We start from the raw sequence: 22350 nt of genomic DNA, 5'->3' as shown, positions 1-22350 counted from the left end.
TATTGCTGGATTCAACTTGCTAAGATTTACTTAAGAGTTCTTCATCTCTGTTGAGTGACGAAGTCCTGTGATTTTCCTTCCTTGTAATGCCCTTGTCATGTCGGGCTACACCAGCCACAGAAAGCAAGCTGGAAAGTGTTCTCTTTTCCAAGCCTCTGGAAGAATTTGTGCAATGTTGGCATTATATCTTCCATGAGTGTTTGGAAGAGCTCACCAGTGAAGCCAATGGGCCTGGAGGTTCCTCTGTGGGAAGGTTTTAACTTGATGAATTCAGTTTCCTCAGTAGATCACAGAACTATAGAGCTTTCCTTTTTTTTTTCTGGCTGCTTTTAAGAATTTTTTTTTTTTTGTCTTTGGCTTTCAACAATTTGATTATTAACTACCTAGGTGTTGTTTTAGGAGCCCTGGTGGCTAAGAGCTTGGCTGCTATCCAAAAGGTTGGCAGTTCGAATCCACCAGCCGCTCCTTGGAAACTCTGACGGGTAGTTCTACTCTGTCCTACAGGGTCGCTGAGTTGGAATCGACTCGGTGGCAATGGGTTTGATTTTGGTTTGGTTAGGTGTTGTTTTATTGTTATTATTGGTTTTGTTTTTTGTTTGGTTTGGTTTTCATCCTACTTTGGGTTGACTGAGCTTCTTGGAACTGTGGATGGATGCCTTTCATCCATTTTGGAAAATTCTCAGCTATTGCCTCTTCAGAGATTGCTTCTGTTTCATTCCCTCTCCCCTCTCCTTCTGGGACTCCAATTACACACACACAAAACATTTTCACTGTGTCCAGACTGCTATTAAATTGAATTTTCATTTTCAGATACTGTATTTTCAGTTCCAGAACGTCCACTTGATTCTTTATAGATTCCAATCCTCTATTGAAATTATCCATTTTTTAATCTATTTTGTCCACCATTTCCTCTATTTTCTGGAATATGCTAATTTTAGATATCTTCAAGTCCCCTTCTGGTAACTTTAGTATCTGTCCCGCCCACCCGCCCCCTTGGTTGAGTCATTTCACTCTGTTTTCAGCGCGCGTTGCAACTCTCTAGTAGGTGCTACACACGGTGAATGGAACAGCAGACATTCCAGAAGACGTCAACATTCTCCAAGGATTGTTAAGGTTTTGCTTTTTGTCAGTGTTCCTGTTTGTGCTTGTTTCTGGCAAGCAGATACCAGAGGATTACCTTGGTCCTGAGGGGGCTTTGTTGTAAGTTTTGTTAGGGCTGCTGTAATTCAGTTTTGCTTTTACTCCTTGTGGAAACCTCTGCTGCGTGCTGTAGCTCAGGGGCTGTTTTCTGCTGGGATTCTTGGAATGTTGCTCTGTGTATGTGCAACTCAAAACTTGAGGGAGATCTGCATGCAGTCTTTGGGGCTCCTTCTCTGTGGCTTCTTGCTCCTTTGGATGTTGCCCCTCATGTCCCGAGTACTTTGACTGCCCTGAACGATGACCTTCATCTCCTCGGCACAGAAACACTGCTACTTTCCAGTGGAGTCTAGTTCCTGCTCTGATGTTTGGAAAATATGCTAGAGAAGATCTGGGGTGGAACAGACCTTGTCCTGTGGGCTTCCTGCTCTCCAGGATGGCAGCTGTTCAGGTTCTGCCTGCACTGTTTTTTTCTCCAGGATGTGTGTGCGCGCGCGCGAGCGCCAGCTTTAGAATAGATTTTGCCTGGAGGGTAAGTTCAATACAAGCTAGGCATGGCTAAAACTGGGAGTCAAAAAGTGTTCTCCAAAATGATGTTTTGGTTTTTAAAAATATAAATCAATTCTTTTTTTCTTAGCACCTGAGTTATGTGCTATTGTCAAAATGACAATGTCCGAGGCTGCACTTTACATTTTAAATTCAGTCTAAATTAGTAAATCAACACCCCCAAGTGAACAGAAGTCTTCATTTCCACACACATGCGCACGCGGGTACATGCACACACACACACACACACATGCACACACACCACAACACCCGATAGAGATCCAAGTTTGCGAGGCCACCACTCACATTTTGTGAAAACGGTAACAATGCCAAGAAGTCCAAAATGAATCTGTAGCCATGGAGCATGTTTTGTGGCAGTAAATAGTCCTAACTATAGAACCAGCCTTTTATTATTAACTTCTGCTTTCAAGAAAGATTAACATTACATATTGGTTTTTAAAAAACCCTCTTTGAAATCAATCCCCGAGCCACAAAATTTCAATGAAAAATCCAGCTAAAAATATAAGAGATGGAATACCTAAGTGCACCCGCTGAGAATCCCATACGTTGGGTGACAGCACCGCTTTAGGGGAAAACATTAGATGTGGAAATGAAATCAGACACTGTCTGTTCTTCTTATGTCCCTGGTTCACCATCTGCTACAAACCAACTTCTTTATGTTTTCAAATATTAATAAAATCCTTCCTTCACAACGCAGCGTACTTGGTCTCCTACAACACTCCCTCCCCTGGGTCCTGCCTCCCGACCGCCATCCTGGAAAGCAATCGCGTGAGCAAGGGAGAGGAGCAGGGGCCCCGTGGTGTGGATGCGACCCTCCTCTCCTCAGCACATTGGTGTCCTCTCCAGTTAACCAGGGATCCGCGCAGGAAGAGTCTCCACGTGAGGCTTCTGCCTGTATTGCCTCTCTCTGTGTGTCCAGGCTGGATGCAGAACCTTTGGCACTTCACAGCTGAAAATCCCATAGCAACCAACAAAGGAAAGAAAAGCTTCCTTTTCTCATAAATGATGTTCAGACTCACATAGGCATTAGAACTAAACAGGCAAGGCACCTGGAGTCCCTGGTGGTGTGAACGGTGAACAAGATCAACTGCTAACTGAAAGGTTGGAGGTTCGAGCCCACCCAGAGGCACCTTGGAAGACAGGCCTGGTGATTCACTTCTGAAAAACCAGTCATTGAAAACGCTGCGCAGCGTAGTTCTACTCGGACACACGTGGGGTCACCATGAGTCAGAATCAACTTGACAGCAACGGGTTGGTCAGTAAGGCGTCCACATCCCAGAAGACCTGATGCCCTCCAACTGGTCTCTTGACGCAGGGAGGCTCAGCTAGAATGTGTCTAGAAGATGGTTGCAATGTCCACAGCCTGGCTAAAAATCAGACTTCCCTACATCTTCAGAAACTCATCCAATACCATGAAGACTGGAGCAGTTTCAGCAGACGCACTGACAGACTGCACAGCACCTGGACATGCCCCAACCATGTCACGGTCAAGGTGGGCTGGGCAGGGCAGAGGAGATGGGGCCTGCCTCCCCAACTGACAGCGAAGTGTCTTCCTGTCGGCAAGCCCCCCCCCCCCGGACAGTGTGCCTCTGGAGGTTCTGGAACCTGGCATGGGGGCACCTACTTCCTTCCTGAGCCCATCGCTGCCCGGCATGAGGTATGCCCTGCCTGGTGCCAGATACCACCCAGTCCACACAACTGGCTCAGACACATGAGCCCACGGCCAGGCCCAGTGTGCCCAGTGAAAGGAACAAAAGTGAGCACAGTGCATTCCTTCCAGAAGAAATGTGGTTTCTGCTCATCCTCAGCCATGCTCATTCCCTCCACACTGGGAGGTAAACACGTGGGCAACACACTCGCCCTGGTCAAGAGCATCACGGCTGCTTTGTCCTCACATTTTTCTAGAAAGTCACTGGGGGCAGAGCTATGTGGCTCCACTTCCTGTGGACCATGGCACACACTTCTGCTCCCACCCGCCAGCAGTCTTTCTCAGTCCTGGATGCCCCACACCTGGCACGTAGAAGCTGGGGTACCCTGCCCTACCTGGCCAGCCATGGAGGATTCAGGAAATAACCGTTTCAGAGGCACACACCACTCCCAGCCCAGCTCCCTGCTGACAGCCCCTGCACCAACAGAGCTCTGCTGTCAGTTTCTTCATCTGCCTGATATACTCGTGAGCTCACCACCAGCCACTGGGTGTGCATGGGGGCCTTGGTGTGCACAGGGGTAGCATTAGGGGTGTGTGTGTGTGTGGCTGCTCGGTGCACGCGTGGTCTCTGTGAACACTTTGCTGCAGAAGAGACTTGAGGAGGATGTCCATCTGCACACAAGCAAAGGACACCCGCTCAAGACTGTCTGCCTTGAAACCATGTTAAAGGAGGTGACGTGTTTCCTTAACTAGCTCCAGGGCAGAGCTGTCAGCAACAGGAACTCTGGGCGAGGCTGAAGAAGGAAGCCAGTGTGGCTGAGCTGGCCGCCCAGGCCTGGCGGCAGGTCAGGTGAGGCTCCGGGAGGCCCCTGGTGCTCAGGGAGCCCAGGACCTCCACCGAGGCCCACCCAGACAGGAAGGATTCACTGTTCGGGCCATCGTCAGGCAGGAGAGATCTCCATCTACAACAGAAACAGACAAGTTATGGACCAGCAGGATTCATGAAGTTGTTAAGCAAGACTGAGAACAAACGGTTTTGTGGCCCGTGGCTCACCTGGGTCTTTGTCCAGCTGCCGTGGGGACAGCCCGTAATGCTGTCTGGGAAGAAAGGCTGCGATCAATTCTCAGGGAATAGACACTTGAAGAAAAGTCAGTGTTAGAACGCCAACACTCCCCGCTGAAACAATATTATTGGAAAGCACTCGCACAGGACAGGTAGGACAGGTGTTTAATTAATTTTCAAAATCCAAAATATGTGGCTAAGCTCTTCTTAAATATTTTTTTTCTTCAGGAGGCACATGAACCTAGCAGACCTTTCTTTACATAAACTACCCCTGTGCCTTTTGGAAAGGGAATCAGAGCTTGGTCTGTTAGCCCCTCCAGCTGGGTCTGGCTGGTGGGAGTGGCCCCTGAGCTGGGGATTAGGGGCAGAAATGGGAATGCCTGTGACTTCAACATTGCCAGCAAAACTGGCTAAAATCCAGACACTGCTGCCCATTTTCGAGAACTGATGTTTTCAACCTACTGCTCTATGAATCAAATCTGTTTATATCAGGAAAAAAATTCCTCAGAAACAAATTTAGAGAAGTGCTGTCCTTTAAACATAAAAGCCAATTTGACTTCACACAGCAGGCTGCTTCCAGAGTGAGACAATTCCTACCATGAAAGCCTGCAATGGGTGTCCTAGTGACCAGGCACCAGGGGGTGCATAGAAACAGGTCACCTTGAAGACTCTCACCCACGACATGACTTCAGGGCACTCATGGGGTTTTGCGGGCACCAGGCCACTCAGGACTTGTTTGTGCTGGCGCCACGTGTGAGCGTTGGTCTGGGCTGTCCTGGGAGGCATTGGCCGCCCTCGCGCTCTTACCTGGGCTGGGAGAGGCACCTACCCCTAGACTCTGCCCCTGGCAGTGATTCACCTGGGGTGGAGGGTAGGCGGCGCGTGGAGGAGGAAGGTCCTGGGAAGGAGGGTGGAGGGGCCTAAGGGAGGTACATCTCCTGGGCCATCACTGCCCTCATGAGGGACTGGGGCTATGCCAGGCCTGGGAACACAGGTAACAAGTCTCACCCGCATGCACGAACACTGGCTGGTGGGCTCGGAAACTTCCAGAAACACCGTCCTTGATTTCCCAAGGTGAGATGCTGCCAGGTCCTGTTGGAGGCGGGCGTCTGGGGTATTTTGATCTAACCCCAAATGCCAGGGGTCTCCGCCCATGACTTCTCTGGGGTGAGATTGTCTCTCCCAGCCCCAGAACGATCACAGAAGAAGGGTCCAGAACAGAACGTCCTAACACACCGAGAGCACTGAGGGCATCACATCCTCAACCTTGAGAGAATGATCTTCTGAAAAGTGCTAAAAATATGTTAACTTTGCTGTTTATTGAAAAGTATAGAACTATTTCCATCAAATGTCCTTTCACAGAAAAGTATTTAAAATTCCTGCATCCAGCCGAAAGGTCCTTGGTTCATTCTTAGAGCCACAAGGAAATATTCTTTAAACCACAAGCACAACAAGCCAGAGTTCTCCCCAAAAGCCAGCATGCTTCCGGGACGTTCGGGCTCCCACTGTGGACAAAGGGTCAGCACGAGCGTGTCCACAGCCTGCTGCCTGGTTGGTGCCCACGCCAGCTTCACCCACAAACTTCAATGGCAGAACCCCACCCTGCCATCCTCAGTTTTTCGGGGGTTTTCCCTTCCCTTAAAGAGCAAGGGAATCTGCATATTCTTGGCACACTCTTCCGTTGAAATAGGAGAGTGTCGCTGTGATCATGAGGGAAACTGCTCAGTCTTTTTAAAAACTAATCACTACAGATGGACACGTCACAATACCTAGGAAGACGCTTTGAGCGTTCTTGGGTTAATTATCACGAATGTCAAAATGACGCCGCGATCACGTATGGTATGCACACCCTCTGCACCCAAAGTGGGCTGGCTCGTTTTCAGTGGGCTCACGGAGATCAAACATTACCTTGGCTCTTATGACATTTTTCAAAGGCCAGAGAAGCCAACTAGTGTGTCAGGTCCCACAGGGAATAACACACACACACACACACACACACACACACACACACAAAACTCATAAGAAATAGCAATGTTTGAGGCAAAAAAATGATGCTTCCCGTGGTTTCTATCCAGGGAGCAACGACTGTTAATAGGTAGGATGTCAGTCTGCTGCTGAGAACTAATCAAAGTGACTGCGAACCAAGTTGAACTGAATCAAAACACGAAGTACAGACAGTCCTCAACGGAGAAATCAGCTCAATACTCGTGAGCCAGCAATAAAACCACCACCTGCTGAATTTAGTAGCTAAGCCAATGTTATTAATCCTATGAAAACAAGGCAACTATTTTGTTTTTTCTGGAAGCTTCCAGAACCATCCAGAAAGGACCTCGGTGTCCGACTGTTCTGCACTGCCTGTGTACTTGGCTCTCTTCATCTCAAAGCTCACCATTACAACCCACTCTTTCGCAAAGCTGACATGAGGGAATCCCATTCATGTGGCCACAGAGCCTCACATCTTGAGACAACCAGGGAGAGCTGGGTCGCCGCTCACGAACCAGCACTGTGCGTCCCTCACCACAGTGCCACTCTCAGGGGATCAGCCTCTTGTTCCGGGACTATGCACCATGTCTGTGGGGTGGGCACCCTGTAGATCACAACAATGCAAGGCTTGGCCAGAAAATGCTCAACAACCAGCATGTGGGGCCTCGGGTCACACGACATGGAAGCAAAGCCTTGGAAAGGGCAGCCAGGCCCAGGGCTCCTGGGCCGTCAAACCGCTCTGGGAACAAGCACAACCTCCATGGGCCTCTCTAGGGACGCTGTGTGGGGGTGCAAGGCGGCCTCTGGTTTTACCTGAGCAGAAGGTCTAGCGACCTTTCACCTGAGGGAAGTCCCAGGTGAAAGGTGAGAAGTGGGCAGGGGTGATGAGCCCAGCCTCCCGGCTGCTCTCCACAGCCTGGCCACCCAGCTCAGGGTGCAGGACTCTGCAACTCCCAGAAGCTGTTTACAGAAAATGAAAGGGCAGATTCTTATGAGAAAAGTGGAACATTTAGAACGTCAAAACAAGGAGGTTAAAATATAATAGAAGTAAAGAAATACCAAGACCCACCGATGACTTTACCTGGAAATAGTCACAGACACACTAAAAACGGGCCGGAAGGAATTTCACGTCCTGCTTTCACCTACATCTAAAGGGTGGCGGGGCACACAGCAGCCAGTCCCACGCTGCACTCCAGAAACACGCCCAGGGACCATGTGTGGCAGCTCCAGAACACGCCCAGGGACCACGTGTGGTGGCTCCAGAACACGCCCAGGGACCACGTGTGGTCGCTCCAGAACACGCCCAGGGACCACGTGTGGTGGCCTGCGCAAACTCCAGCGTTTATTCAGTAGAGACCATAAAGTTGCCCAAGCGGCCTGTGCTGTGGTCCACGTTTTACAAACAATACTCTGTTCCTAATTCAAACAACTGTGTAAGTGACGCTATCCCCATTTTTCAGATGTGGAAAATGAGGCCTAAAGAGGTTTTAAAATCCTGCCAACCCCAACGCCAAATAGCTGGTAAATGCCGTGAGACGCTGGGCCAGATCTGACCACAGCCGCCTGCCCAGATGCTGGCTGTGGCACGTGGTCGAGTCACGGGAATAAAGAGAACAGAGACCTGATTTCCAAGCTTCCTCTTTATTAGCCGGCGACAGCCTTCATTACTCTGCACGCCAACCCCAAATTGCAACACTTCGGTGTTTGTGGAAACAAAGTTGCAAAGACATTTTGTTTTCAAATTATAGCGAAAATGAAACAAACACCCTCCGGCATCCAAGCCTCACAAGACTCTCCCACTTCTGATCCAGAGGCGCTGGGACAAAGCTCCGACAGCAGCCCTCCAGCCAGGACCCATGGGTTCCCGCTGCCCATTCTCAGCCGCCCATTTCGGGGCGTGCCCCCAGGGCAGCAGGCTGCACTCCATCCTCCCTACCACCATGCTGACCACTGACAGACCACCAGGCCTTCCCAGGATGGCAGAGATGGGGACCCCATTGGTTGTCCATCCCCACATGTCTCCGCACGGACCTTCAGGGCCCTGTGGCAGCCCTCCTCGGGCTTGGATCAGCGGGTACCCCTGCTGCCCGGTCACAGCAGGATGGCTGGGCATCTACTGGGGCAGCCCTGTAGCCAGCAGCAGGTCTGGGGGTCGCTCCTGCCCAGCCGGCCCGTCACTGCTCCTGGGCAGGTAGTGCTCCACTGAGGACAACCGTGCTCTGAAGACAACGTCCAGCTCCTCGATGAACCAGTGTGGCCAGCATTCACCAGCAAACGTGGAGGATCCCCGCCCTCACTCTGCAGCCTCTCTCCCTGTTCCCGCCCTCAAAGCGGCCAGCAGAGGGCACCCCGGCTCTGCCCCCAAAGGCCCTGGGCTGCCCTGACACCCACGCAGCACCGCTGTCCTCTCTCTTGGAGCCAGGCCCGGTGGGCAGCCGCACCACAGCCTCCTGTGACCTGAGGGCCAGCCAGGTGACCACACGGCCCCGCTCCCGGGTGGACCTGGGAAGGGTCAGCGGCGCCTCTACCACAGTGGATCCCAAACGCTGCCTCTCACTACTTGTGGTCTTATTACCAGCTGCCTCCCTCAATAATCCAAACCAGAACAGCCACCAGACCAGGGAGCTGGGACTTACGCGAGAGGGAGTGCGTGCCCTTGGGCAGGTACTCGAATAGCAGGGAGCTGTCCTCGCCCAGCACATCCGCCTTGAGGGACAGCAGGCTGTTCTTGCTCATGAGTGCCGCCCGCAGATTGGCCACAGCTGCCGCCTGGTGCAGCGCCTCGTCTTTCTCCGGGGTCAGGGGTGCGCCCAGGTAGCTGGCCTCCCCGCCCAGCAGGCCCTCGTCGGCATGTGCAAACAGCTCGGCCCTCTCCCCACGGCTGTCTGAGCTGCCGGCTTCGGTCAGGGTCAGGTCAGCATCTGGAGGACACAGAACACGCAGGTCACCTCAAGACGCTCAAGAAATGCAGCAAATTCAGGAGAAGCTGGGGCAGTGGGCACCCCGGCACTAAGCAGCTTGTTCAGCAGCAACGGAACCCACCTCTACCTGCTCTGCTTTGGTACACCTGCCCGGGTCGATTCCGGCAGCCCCGACCCCCAGGCCCACCAGGCTCCATGACAGCAGCCAAGTCACAGCCACAGTCTCGGATGAGAGCGTGACTCAAAACAACGTGTGTTGCCCCCCAGGACTCTGGCAGGACCTGGCTCCAGGGTGGGGGGCGTGGAGGTCGAGCTAGGGGAGGTTGCAGTATTTGCATCTCTCAAAGAGGGTGACATCTGCAAAGGGTCAGAGACTCAGATGTCACTAAAACCATAAATTCTCAGAAGGAAACAGAGGGGTAACTCTTCACAACCGTGGATGTGGCAGTGGGTTCCTACATACCACACCAAAAGTACAAGCAACAAAAGAAAAAAGATATAGATTGGACTCCATCAAAATAAAGAACTATCTTCAAAGGACTCCATCAAGAAGGTAAAAAGACAACCCATAGAATGGGAGAAAATATTTGCAAATCATACATCTAATAAGGGACTTGTATACAGAATATATAAAGAATTCTTACAACTCTATAAGAAGATGACAAATAATACAATTTAAAAAAGATCAAAGGACCTAAACAGCCATTTCTCCAAGGAAGATATACAAATGGCTAAAAAGCTCATGAAAAGATGCTCAGCGTCATTAGCCATCAGGGCAACGCAAATCAAAACCACCATGAGACAGCACTCCACCCCTGTGGTGTCCACTCTGGACTCGGGGACATCCTGGCACCCACAGCCCACGTGTCTGGCTCCACCATCCACCAGACGAAAAGAACTGTGAGTGGACTCCAGGCAGCCGCGTGGGCCGCACAGCGCTGTGGCTGGCGCATAGTAAGTAGGATTTCCACGACTAAATGAAGAGTGAGTGCTGGACGGAAGCCCCATCTGGCCAACACAGTGGTGAGAACAGCTGAGACAGGAATCATCGCAGGATTTGAGGAAGAGGACATGTCTGCGGTCCCGGTGTCTTCCAGGACACTTAGTAACGACAAAGGGGAAACCGTCCATCACACTGGAGAAACCACGCGACTGGAGCCCCAACACCAGCGACAGGACACACGGACCCGTGAGCCACCTGCCACAAGGCACCAAGGAGAAGACGAGATCCTCCTGCGGCCTCACCCCCAATGCAGAACCTACGCCCGATCAGGAGGAAGCATTACCAGACCCAAATCAGGACGTTCCACAAAGTGATCAGCAGCCCTCCTCACAAACATCAGCCGTGAAAGCACAGACTGCAGAGGACTGCCCAGGCTGGAGGAGCTCACGGAGACGTGAAGACGAAGGAGGGGACACAGGGTGGCCGGCCCACAGACCCGCACCGCCTGGACGGTCACTCCTGATTTGATCTTGGTGACTACGTCGAGAGACGTCTTCGCGCTGAGCAAACGCACATTAAAATCACGCCTGCAAGTTACTCTCAAACGTTTCAGAAAAACAGATAGATAGACATAAATGAATGTGTGTGGTGGAGAGACAATAAACGATAAGGCACGTGTGGTGAAATGCTAACATTTGGAGAACGTGGGTGAAAGTACGGGAAATTCTCTGTGGCATCTTTGTGACTTTAAAGAAAAAGAAGTTACAACTGTCCCTGCTGACTTTCTCTGCAAACCCCATGGTCCAGACCCACAAGCTCACCTGGCGCCGCACTGCAGAATTCACCACGCCTGTGGTCCCAGACTCCAGTGGACCGAGAGAGGGGCATTCCACCCTCAGTCTGATTCTTAAAGCACTGGTGGTCATGCTTACCACGACTATTTTGGCAAATCGTTTCTGGACAGGTGTTAGGAAGCCCAGAGAAGTGTTATTTCCTACCAATGTAAAATGCTGGGTGCTGAGGGTGCTGAGGGCATCCGAGCAGAAACAGCTGGTCCTTGAGCAGAGAATGAGAGCTTTCCTTCCTATAACTGATGCATTGTAACATTTTGAAAGTTTTGCTTACTTAAAATCTTTAGCTGAAAAGTGGAAAAGTGATTATAATGAAACTAAGCAGAATTTTTACAGATAAGGCTGGATTGCATGGTGTTAGCTGCAAAGCTGGGTATGAACAGATTACGGAAATGGACACCTCTACCCCAGGAAAGAGGTGTGAGAAAGGTGCGCTTCAGGGCCTGCGAGCAGAAACAACTTAGTGGGAACGCGGCTGTCACAAGAGGGGGTGAAGTGACCTCCCAGGTCCAGGAGGGAACCACCACACAGCCAGGTGTGTACAGGTGGGGAAGTACAGCCTGGTCTAGCGCAGGCATTCAGTTTCCTAAAGACACTCCTGTTATACCCCCAAAAAAGATGTGTTGAAGTCCTAACCTCTGTGCCTGTGATTGTGACCTTGTTTGGAAATAGGGTCTTTGAAGATGTCATCAGGAAGCAGAAGTACATACCAGAGTAGTGTGGGTCCTAATCAATCTGACTGGTGTCCTTATAAAAAGAGGAGACAGAGAGAGAGAGAGAGAGACAGACACAGAGGGAAGACAGTCATGCGAGGATGGAAGCAGAGACTGGAGTGATGCTGCCCAAAGACAAGGAACACCTGGAGCCACCAGAAACTGAGAGACAAGGAAGGATCTTCCCCTAGAGCCTTCGGGGAGCACCTGGCCCTGCCGATACCCTGAATTCAGACTCCCAGACTCCAGACCCGTGAGAGAATGAATGTCTGCTCTTGTAAGTCACCCAGTCTGTGGTACTTCGTTATGGCAGGCCTATACTGAACTGTAATTTTCCGTCCCCACTGGGGGAAACAAGGCAAAGGGTACAAGGGAGCTCTCTGTATTCTTTCTCACAACTGGTGTGACTCTACAATGACCTCAAAATGACAAAGTTGAATAAAATAGGGCAGACACAAGAGAAAAATGCCTGCCTTAAGTATTTTGCTCTTTTAAGAACTGTCTATATGCGATCAAATTGACAACAGCAACTCAAAAGTTTAGATAGGAACCTCAGGAGGGAGTGAATTTGTTAAGGAGGGAGGAACAACTCAGAAAAGGAGGGTAAGAATAGCTGTACAACTCGAAGAATGTAATCAATATCACTAAATTGTACATGTAGAAACTGTTGGATTGGTGTATGTTTTGCTGTGCATATTCTCAACAACAAAATAAATAAAATTTAGAAAAAATACATACTAAGTGAAAAAAAAGCAAGGCCTATAGAGCATCATAAAAAAAGAGCACATATGGTAGGGTACCATTATTGAGAGTTCTAAGTCAGAGGTGGTTGCCCCTGGGGCAAGAGGGCTGACGGAAAAAGGGACAAGGACGCATCCAGGGTGATGGAAATGCTCTTGGTCATGATTACAGCAGCACATGATTTGTCAAAACACATCAAACTCACCTGCAAGAGTGCTTACAATTCAAGAGAGAGGCAGCACACACAGAGAGTGGGGTGTGGAGCGACTGGAAAGTTTCCCACACAGCATGCGGGTGTAGAAAGGTACAGCCTTTGGAAGAAAGTCTAGCAGCTTGTTAAAAAACCAAACATACCTCTTCCTTATGACCCAGCAATCCCACTCCTAAGTATTTACTCGAGAGATATGAAAACACATGTCCACAAAACAGACTTGCGCACAATGCTCACTGAATCTTTATTCATAATAGACAAAAACAGTCTACTTCTGAAAAGAATTAGCCAGTGAAAACCTTATGAATAGCAGCGGAACATTGTTTGATATAGTGCCGGAAGATGAGCCCCCCAGGTTGGAAGGCACTCAAAAGACGACTGGGGAAGAGCTGCCTCCTCAAAGTAGAGTCAACCTTAATGACGTGGATGGAGTTAAGCTTTTGGGACCTTCATTTGCTGATGTGGCACAACTCAAAACAAGAAGAAACAGCTGCAAACATCCATTAATAATTGGAATGTGGAATGTATGAAGTATAAATCTAGGAAAATTGGAAATTGTCAAAAATGAAATGGAATGCATACATATCGATATCCTAGGCATTAGTGAGCTGAAATGGACTGGTGTTCGCCATTTTGAATTGGACAATCATATGGTCTACCATGCCAGGAATGACAACTTGAAGAGGAATGGCGTTGCATTCATTGTCAAAAAGAACATTTCAAGATCTATCCTGAAGTACAACGCTGTCACTGATAGGATAATACCCATACGCCTACAAGGAAGATCAGTTAATACGACTATTATTCAAATTTTGCAAGACCAATGACTTCTTCATTGCAAATACCTTTCTTCACCAACATAAACGGCGACTATACACATGGACCTTGCCAAACGGAATACACAGGAATCAAATCGACTACATCTGTGGAAAGAGACAATAGAAAACTTCAATATCATCAGTCAGAACAAGGTCAGGTGCCAACTGCAGAACAGACCATCAACTGCTCATATGCAAGTTCAAGTTGAAACTGAAGAAAATTAGAACAAGTCCATGAGAGCCAAAGTATAATCTTGGGTATATCCCACCTGAATTTAGAGACCATCTCAAGAACAGATTTGTCACGTTGAACATTAACGACCAAAGACCAGACGAGTTGTGGAATAACATCAAGGACGTCATACATGAAGAAAGCAAGAGGTCATTAAAAAGACAGGAAAGAAAGAAAAGATCAAAACAGATGTCAGAAGAGACTCTGAAACTTGCTCTTGAACATTGAGTAGCTAATGCAGAACAAAGAAATGATGAAGTAAAAGAACTGAACAGAAGATTTCAAAGGGTGGCTTGAGAAGACAAGGTAATGTATTATAATGACATATGCAAAGAGCTAGAAAACCAAAAGGGAAGAACACGCTTGGCATTTCTCAAGCTGAAAGATCTGTAGAAAAAATTCAAGTCTCGAGTTGCAATACTGAAGGATTCTATGGGGAAAATATTAAATGACGCAGGAAGCATCAAAAGAAGATGGAAGGAATACACAGATTCATTATACCCTAAAGAACTGGTCAATGTTCAACCATTTCAAGAGGCAGGATATGATCAGGAACCAACTGTACTGAAGGAAGAAGTCCAAGCTGCAAGGAAGGCATTGGTGAAAAATAAGGCTCCAGGAGTTGATGGAATGTCAATTGAGATGTTTCAACAAACGGATGCAGCGCTGGAAGTACTTACTTGTCTATGCCAAGAAATTTGGAAGACTGCTACCTGGCCAACCAACTGGAAGAGATCCATATTTATGCCTATTCCCAAGAAAGGTGATCCAACCGAATGCAGAAATTATCGAACAATATCATTAATATCACATGCAAGTAAAATTTTGCTGAAGATCATTCAGAAGTGGCTGTAGCAGTATGTCAACAGGGAACTGCCAGAAATTCAGGCCAGATTCAGAAGAAGATGTGGAACCAGAGATATTGTTGCTGATGTCAGATGGTTCCCGGCTGAAAGCAGAGAATACCAGAAAGATGTTTACCTGTGTTTTATTGACTATGCAAAGGCATTCGACTGTGTGGGTCATAACAAATTATGGATAACATTGTGAAGAATGGGAATTCCAGAACACTTAATTGTGCTCATGAGGAACCTGTACATAGATCAAGAGGCAGTCATTTGAACAGAACAAGGAGATACTGCGTGTTTTAAAATCTGGAAAGACGTGTGTCAGGGTTGCATCCCTTCACCATACATATTCAATCTGTATGCTGAGCAAATAATCCGAGAAGCTGGACTGTATGAAGAACAGGGCATCAGGATTGGAGGAAGACTCATTAACAACCTGGGATATGCAGATGACACAACCTTACTTGCTGAAAGTGAAGAGGACTTGAAACACTGATGAAGATCGAAGACCACAACCTTCAGTATGGCTTACACCTCAACATAGAGGAAACAAAAATCCTCACAATTGGACCAATAAGCAGCATCATGATAATGGAGAAAAGATTGAAGTTGTCAAGGATTTCATTTTACTTGGATCCACAATCAACACCCATGGAAGCAGCAGTCAAGAAATCAAAAGACGCATTGCATTGGGCAAATCTGCTGCAAAAGACCTCTTTAAAGTGTTAAAAAGCAAAAATGTCACCTTGAAGACTAAGATGCGCCTGACCCAAGCCATGGTATTTTCAATCACATCATATGCATGCGAAAGCTGGAACAATGAATAAGGAAGACAGTAGAAGAATTAACGCCTTTAAATTATGGCATTGGAGAAGAATATTGAATATACCATGGACTGCCAAAAGAACAAACAAATCTGTCTTGGAAGAAGTACAACCAGAATGCTCCTTAGAAGCCAGGATGGTGAGACTTCATCTCACTTACTTTGGACCTGTTGTCAGGAGGGATCAGTCCCTGGAGAAGGACACTTGGTAAAGTAGAAGGTCAGCGAAAAAGAGGAAGATCCCTAACGAGATGGACTGACACAGTGGCTGCAACAATGGGCTCAAGCATAATGATTGTGAGCATGGCGCAGGACAGGCAGGGTTTATTCGGTGCTACACAGGGTCACTAGGAGTCAGAACCGACTCGACGGCACCTAACAACAACAGTAAAACACTGGGAGCAGCCCAGATGTCCATCAACAAGCGACTGGATAAACCCACGGCGGTATACTCACGCACCTGGAATCGACTTCGCAATAAAAAAGGTACAAGCCACAAAGACGTAGCAACACAGGTCAACCTCGGACCTGGGATGCAGGAAAGAAGTCTTACACAGCAGTCTTACGAGCAGTGTGGCTTCATGGAGATGAGGTTCTAAGCAGGGAAAATTGATCCATGACAGAAAATACCAGAACAGTTGTTGTCTCTGGGGCCCTGTGGACAGGAACTGGCTGGCAAGGGACATGAGGAACCTCCTGGGGGAATGTTCTAGATCTTGGTATCGGTTTGGGTTACACAGGTGCATACATTTAGCAGAAACCATCAAAAGGCTCTGTGGTGAATGAGTTCCTTTATGTGGCCTTTTGCCTTCGTTTTTTGGAAAAACAGCTGGAGAGACTTTCCCCTAAGCCCTGAGGAATTATCTTTGCCTTAGTTTTCTACCCTAGAGGGTTTGTTATATTCTCTGGGTAAATTGTAAACAACTTGGTTTGATACTTTTTGTCTGGCCCTGGGCTGCAGCCTACTCTGTCTGATTGGTACACACCATGCAGGGACTGGTCAATATAGTATGCAAATGAAGTGACTATAGCCAACTATGCAAATGATGTATCTGTGGCCTAATGAGAGAGGATTGGTCAGTTTGTGGCCTCCACAGGTTGGGGGGAATGGCTTGAAACTGACAAGGAGTTTGTGTATATATGCACCCAACCCCACGAGGTTTTTCAGACAGGAAGCTGACGGAAGTAGAAGGAAAAAAGAAGAGAGAAGAGGAAGAAGCAGAGAGAGAGGAGGCAAGGAACCTCCTAAAGGTGCTATAACACAGGTCAAGGGCTGTAGCATTGAAGACAGTGACAGGCCCAGAAGGCGCCCAGTGGCAGAGGCAGTGGTAACAGCAGGAAGGCCTAAGGCAGAGAGGCCTCTCCTCAAGGGGCCGAGAGGGGCCTCTCCTCAGGGTGCCGAGGGGAGCCTGTCCTCAGGGGGCCGAGGGGAGCCTGTCCTCAGGGTGCCGAGAGGAGCCTGTCCTCAGGGGGCCGAGGGGAGCCTGTCCTCAGGGGGCCGAGGGGAGCCTGTCCTCAGGGGGCCGAGAGGGGCCTCTCCTCAGGGTGCCGAGGGGAGCCTGTCCTCAGGGGGCCTGAGGGGAGCCTGTCCTCAGGGGGCCTGAGGGGAGCCTGTCCTCAGGGGGCCTGAGGGGAGCCTGTCCTCAGGGGGCCGAGGGGAGCCTGTCCTCAGGGGACCGAGGGGATCTCTGTCCTCAGGGGCAAGAGGAGCTGAGAGAGCTGTCCTGCACTGAAGAAGGGAGATTTTGCCTCCGTGCTTCCTGATCCTGATCCTGAGTTTTACACTATTACTTCCTTAATAAACCACTTAACTGTAAGTATGGTCTATGAGCTCTGTGTGCTCACTGCAATGGATTATCAAACTCAGAAAAGAATCAGAGTGCTGTGGGAGGGACGGCTGGTGTCATAATTGGTAAAAGGTTGGAGAGTGGAGGTATGTCTGACCTCTACCTGGTGGGAATCGGCTTTGGGCTGATCCTGGTCGTTATCCCCGCTGAAGTTAGACAGGTCCTGACGCTGCTACTGCTACCGCCACCACTTCAGTTACATTAGGATTTGTTCATCCCGTGGTGCGTAAACTCTGCCTAAAAAACTGCAAGCAAATACTGAATTCTAAATAATGATTTGCTTGACGAAGTGTTTTAGGTAAAATGTACTGACATCTGCAACTTACTTTAAAATGTACTGAAAAATAAGATGGGTTTTGGGGTGACTAGATGGATAAAGAAGCCTTGGCGGCGCAGTGGTTAAGAGCTCAGCTGCTAACTGAAAGATCAGCAGTTCAAATCCACCAGCCACTCCTTGGAAACCCTATGGGGCAGTTCTGCTCTATCTACGCCCAGTTTTTAGGTGGATAAATATGTAATAAGCAAATACAGAAAATGTTAACAACTGAGGAATCTGGGGTGGGCATATGCCTACTTTTCAACTTGTCTCTGTAAGTGTCAATATTTCCTCCATAAAGTACTGGGGGGACAAACAATCACCCAAAGTGCACCTTTGATGTCTGGGAAGTTTACTGTAGGTAAGCTATACCTAAAACATTTTAAGAAAAGAATGACAATTTTCACAAAAAACCTCCTGATTACACGGACTCCCCATGTGGTCAGCTGATAACGGCCCCCAAAACGTCCACGTCTTCACCTCTGGAACTGGAGTCTGCAGGTGGGAAGACGTTCAGGATCTGAGATGGGAGATGGTCCTGGATTATGTGGGTGGTCCCAGTGTAATCAGAGGCTCCTCAGAAGTGAGAGGGAGGAGGAGGGTCAGAGTGAAGGGAAGGAGACAGTGCAGGAGGCGCTGGCAGGGGCACCGGCCACAGTCCTTTCTGCTCGCCAGGTCCCAGCCGGGTCTCCCACACGGACGGCAAGAATCCCACCACTTACTCACCACCACTGGCCCCGACGATGCGTGCACAGCACATGCGCACATTTTGATGCTATTTTCCAGGAACTATTAATACACAAACGAACTGCTTGCCAAAACTTGGAAGTAAATTTCAATGGAAGCTGCTTCTTGGAGGCTAGAACGTGTTTGGCATTTTGTTTGGAAAATCGCTCTTAAAAACTAACAGGCCCAGAGTCCCCACCTGCCAGGGGTGGGCACGGAGGGACAGAGTGAGCCGCTGACCCCTCGCTGCAGGGCTTGGGGTCTGCACGGCCAGTGGGGGCCCTGGTGGTCAGTGGCGCCGACTGCCACCTTCCGTCAGGAGAGGCCTTTTCTCCTGCAAACAGGAAATGAATAAAAAATTCGCCTCCCTATGATGTAGCAGATCTTCGACGACAACAAACCCCCACCAGTGACCGCAGTCCACACTGCCATCTCCCTTCCCTGCCGGCCAGGGTGGAGAGAGGACTGGTCTGTAGCCACTGTCAGATGGGCAGGGACTGCCCCACGTGCAAGCCCACGGCCTTGCTCCTTTTCTTAGCAACTCAACCTCATCTCACAGAAGCGTTCCACAGTTGCCTTGGAAACCCAAAGGATTTAAGACTAACAAAGTGCATGGCTTAGAGCACTTGTTTGATTCTAAAAACACCTTCTGCTTGACGACTGCATTTCAACACGGAACCCACCAGCTCGGGGGCCACTACTTCTTTCTAGGTTAACCAGCCCTCATGAGACAGACGTGAAGATGCCCGAGCCAGAAGCCTCCAGCACCGCAATCGCTGGGTGACGTAACGGGCACGTGTGGCAAGTTGGCCCCTGACATGTAGGAGAAGGTGCCACTGCCTGGCAACAGCCCCTCTCATCCCCTCTGTGCACGCTAGAACATTCCACACTGAAGAGCTCGTTCTTAAGTCATTCAGCCGTGTTACTGCTGCTTTTCAGGTTTTAATCGGAGATGGTCACTGTCCCTCGCCTGACACATGCCCAGCTCCCCTTGTGAACTCCTGTGTGCTCCCTCACAGACACACCTGTGCACCTCCCCTCACAGACACACCTGTGCACTCCCCCTCACACACACCTGGTGCACCTCCCCTCACAGACACACCTGTGCACTCCCCCTCACACACACCTGGTGCACCTCCCCTCACAGACACACCTGTGCACTCCCCCTCACACACACCTGGTGCACCTCCCCTCACAGACACACCTGTGCACCTCCCCTCACAGACACACCTGTGCACTCCCCCTCACGGACACACTTGTGTGCTCCCCCTCATGGACACACCTCTGTGCCCCCAAGACACACCTGTTTGCCCCCCACAGACACACCTGTGCACGCCCCCCATGGACACACCTGTGCACTCCCCCTCACGGACACACCTGTGCGCTCCCCCTCACGGACACACCTGTGCGCTTCCCACAGACACACCTGTGTGCTCCCACAGACACACCTGTGTGTCCCTCACAGACACACCTGTGCACCTCCCCTCACAGGTACTTGTGTGAGGACAGGTGTTGGCATCCCCACCTACATCCTGGAATGTGGGGGGATAGGCCTGGTCTCCCCGTGCTGTGAGTCAGAGCAGTTGCCCCTTGGAAAGGGCTCAGCGTTCGCTGTCACGGCGCTCACACGCTCAGCACCACGAGCAGCACCTGGTGTCAGCAAACATCTGTTCATTATCTACCAGTCTGTGTGGCAGATGAAAAGTGTCTCAAAGAGCGTGAGAACCAGCTTCAGGCCAAGCCAACAGCCGCCCCTGAAACTGGTCCAGTGGGTTGTACGGGGTCTGAGGGGGCCACACGAAGGCCCCACCAGGTGCAGTGGCTCCAAGAAAAAAACATGGCGTCTTTTGGCCTGAACACTGTGGCAACAACGACCACAAGGCAAAAGCTGGTGGTGGGAAATCAGGTGGGAGGGCCACATGCCTTTTGTCACTTTCTTTAACTTTTCCTAAATTCTTTAAAATCTGTTAAAATTAAGTGACCAAACTCAGTGCTCATGGAAGGTTCTCCAATGCAAAGCAAGGCAAACCTTGCACGTCACACCCCAGCCCCCAACCTCCCCCCGCCACCCACCCCAGTCGCCCTCGCTCCCCACTCTCCCCTCAACCCAGCCCCTCTCGCCCCCACCCTCACACCCTCCCTGTAACCTGGTCCCCCTCACCTCCTCACCCTCTCCACATCTCCCCATCCTCCCCCTACACCCTCCCTCGGCCCCCACCCTCACACCCTCCTCATCCCAGTCCTCCTTGCCCTCCCATTGTCCCCCACAGGGCTGCAGAAGCTCTTTTCGGGTGCCACCCGCTCTCCCTGTCCAGAACCCCGGCTTCTGGGAGGCCCCACCTGGCAGCCTGTGTGCTCAGTGCTGCCCGTGCTATCTCAGGGAATGGCCAGGAGCCACCCTTGCCTCTGGAAGGCAGCATCTTGTGCTCACACCACCTCACTGGGAAAGAGGTGGCCCAGGAGGTGCCCGGTGTGAGCTGGACACGTGCTGTTCCACCCACAAATTGAGCAGCACCCGCCAACCTCAGCCCCGCGTCCGCAACCAATGAAAGGCTTACTTGCATCGCGGCTACTGAATGGCCAGCCCGAGGTCGGCAAGAAGGATGGTACCGGAGAGCCCGCCCGGCTGTCAGCCTCCACCTGCTGCGTGATATGACGGACGGTCTCCTTGTTCTTCCGGTTCTTCCTGCGGCCCGTGGGCTGCCAGCTGTCCCCACCACCCTGCTCGGAGAAGGTGCCCTGCAGCACACTGTCCTTGCCCAAGGGCAGCTCACTCCCTTCATAATGAGGCGGCGATACCTGCTCCTCTTTGACCCGCAGAGGCGTGTAGCCTATGTCTCCAGGCCACAACGGCGGCATGGACGCCTCGTCCTGGCCATCGGCCCTCGGCTCCTGGTCCTCTTTCCCATAGCTGCTCCCACCTTCATGGCAGCTGGCGATGGCCGAGTCCCCGGAGGAGTTGGCGGGACTTGTGCGCCGTGCCAGCCACGGGGAGATGCTCCTGCCGGCCATCACCGCGGAGATGAGCGCGTCCGCACTGCTGCTGGAGGGCGCGCCAATCTCGAAGTCGGCGAGCTCGTCCGAGGCATCGGCCTTGATGCTGATGTCCAGGGCTGCCTTGATGAAGTCGTGGCATGCCTGCACGATGTCCGTCATCTGCAGAAAGCTGGCAGCAGACATGACCTCGATGACGTTCCTGCTGGTCAGTGCCAGGTGGGCCGAGTACATGAAGTCAATGATGGCCTTGAAGCCCTGGGCCGTGACGATGTCCAAGTGGGTGACCGTGGCCTGGTCGGACGTCTTCTGCACCTGGCAGTAGAGCGTCTTGAAGTAGCGGCTGCTCCCAAGCAGCACGTTCTTGTGTGCCTTGAAGACCTTGCCCTCAACGACGACACAGACGTCACACAGGACGCCGTGGTGCCTCTGCTCGTCGAGCTCGCGCAGCAGGTGCCGGTAGTGGGACGCGATCTCCATGTCTTCCTTCTGGTTCTTCATTGGGACACCGGGTGCCCCCACTCCTACAGACTCTGTGGGATGAAAAGCAAACAGTTAGCTGCACGTCCAGGGCTGCAGGCGTTCTAACAGGTGGCCATGGATTCAGCAGGGTGGGCGTGCAGACCTCAGCCGTCTTCAGCCTGGACCCCAGCCGTACATTGAGAAATGCCTGTGTCATCATCTACGACGGGGGGCAGAAGGGGGCTACCAAAGAACACGTGGCAGCAAACGCTGGGTGGTGTGGAGGCAGATTCCCGAGTGTGTGCCACAGGATGCTCCGGAGCTCGCAGCCCCCACGTCCACAACTGGAGCTACACACTGACCTTAGACACAGCACCTGGCTCCCAGGCAAGAAGGAAGTCCCCCAGAAATCATGACGACACCTGTCAGCAGTACAGCTTTCCTGCCCAAACTGAAAACTGAGATGAAATAACCCAAGTGGGGGCCTTCATCCCTTAAAAAACAAC

General features: G+C 50.7%; 1 protein-coding gene across 1 annotated transcript in view; it reads right to left on the bottom strand.

The window, feature by feature from the left end:
• Window positions 1-21904, bottom strand: part of ZBTB46 (zinc finger and BTB domain containing 46) — a 34660-nt gene extending 12756 nt beyond the window's left edge. Inside the window, exons 1-2 of the mRNA XM_004370166.2 lie at window positions 20947-21904; window positions 9035-9319 (exon numbers count right to left, since the gene is read on the bottom strand). Coding sequence (XP_004370223.1) covers window positions 9035-9319; window positions 20947-21883 — 1222 coding nt within the window. The 5' untranslated portion in view covers window positions 21884-21904. The remainder of the gene's footprint in view (window positions 1-9034; window positions 9320-20946) is intronic.
• Between the last annotated feature and the right edge of the window lie 446 nt (window positions 21905-22350).

The sequence above is a fragment of the Trichechus manatus genome, unplaced genomic scaffold (genome assembly GCF_000243295.1).
Source record: "Trichechus manatus latirostris isolate Lorelei unplaced genomic scaffold, TriManLat1.0 scaffold00008, whole genome shotgun sequence".
Taxonomy (NCBI): domain Eukaryota; kingdom Metazoa; phylum Chordata; class Mammalia; order Sirenia; family Trichechidae; genus Trichechus; species Trichechus manatus.
This window is presented reverse-complemented; position numbering and strand designations above follow the sequence as displayed.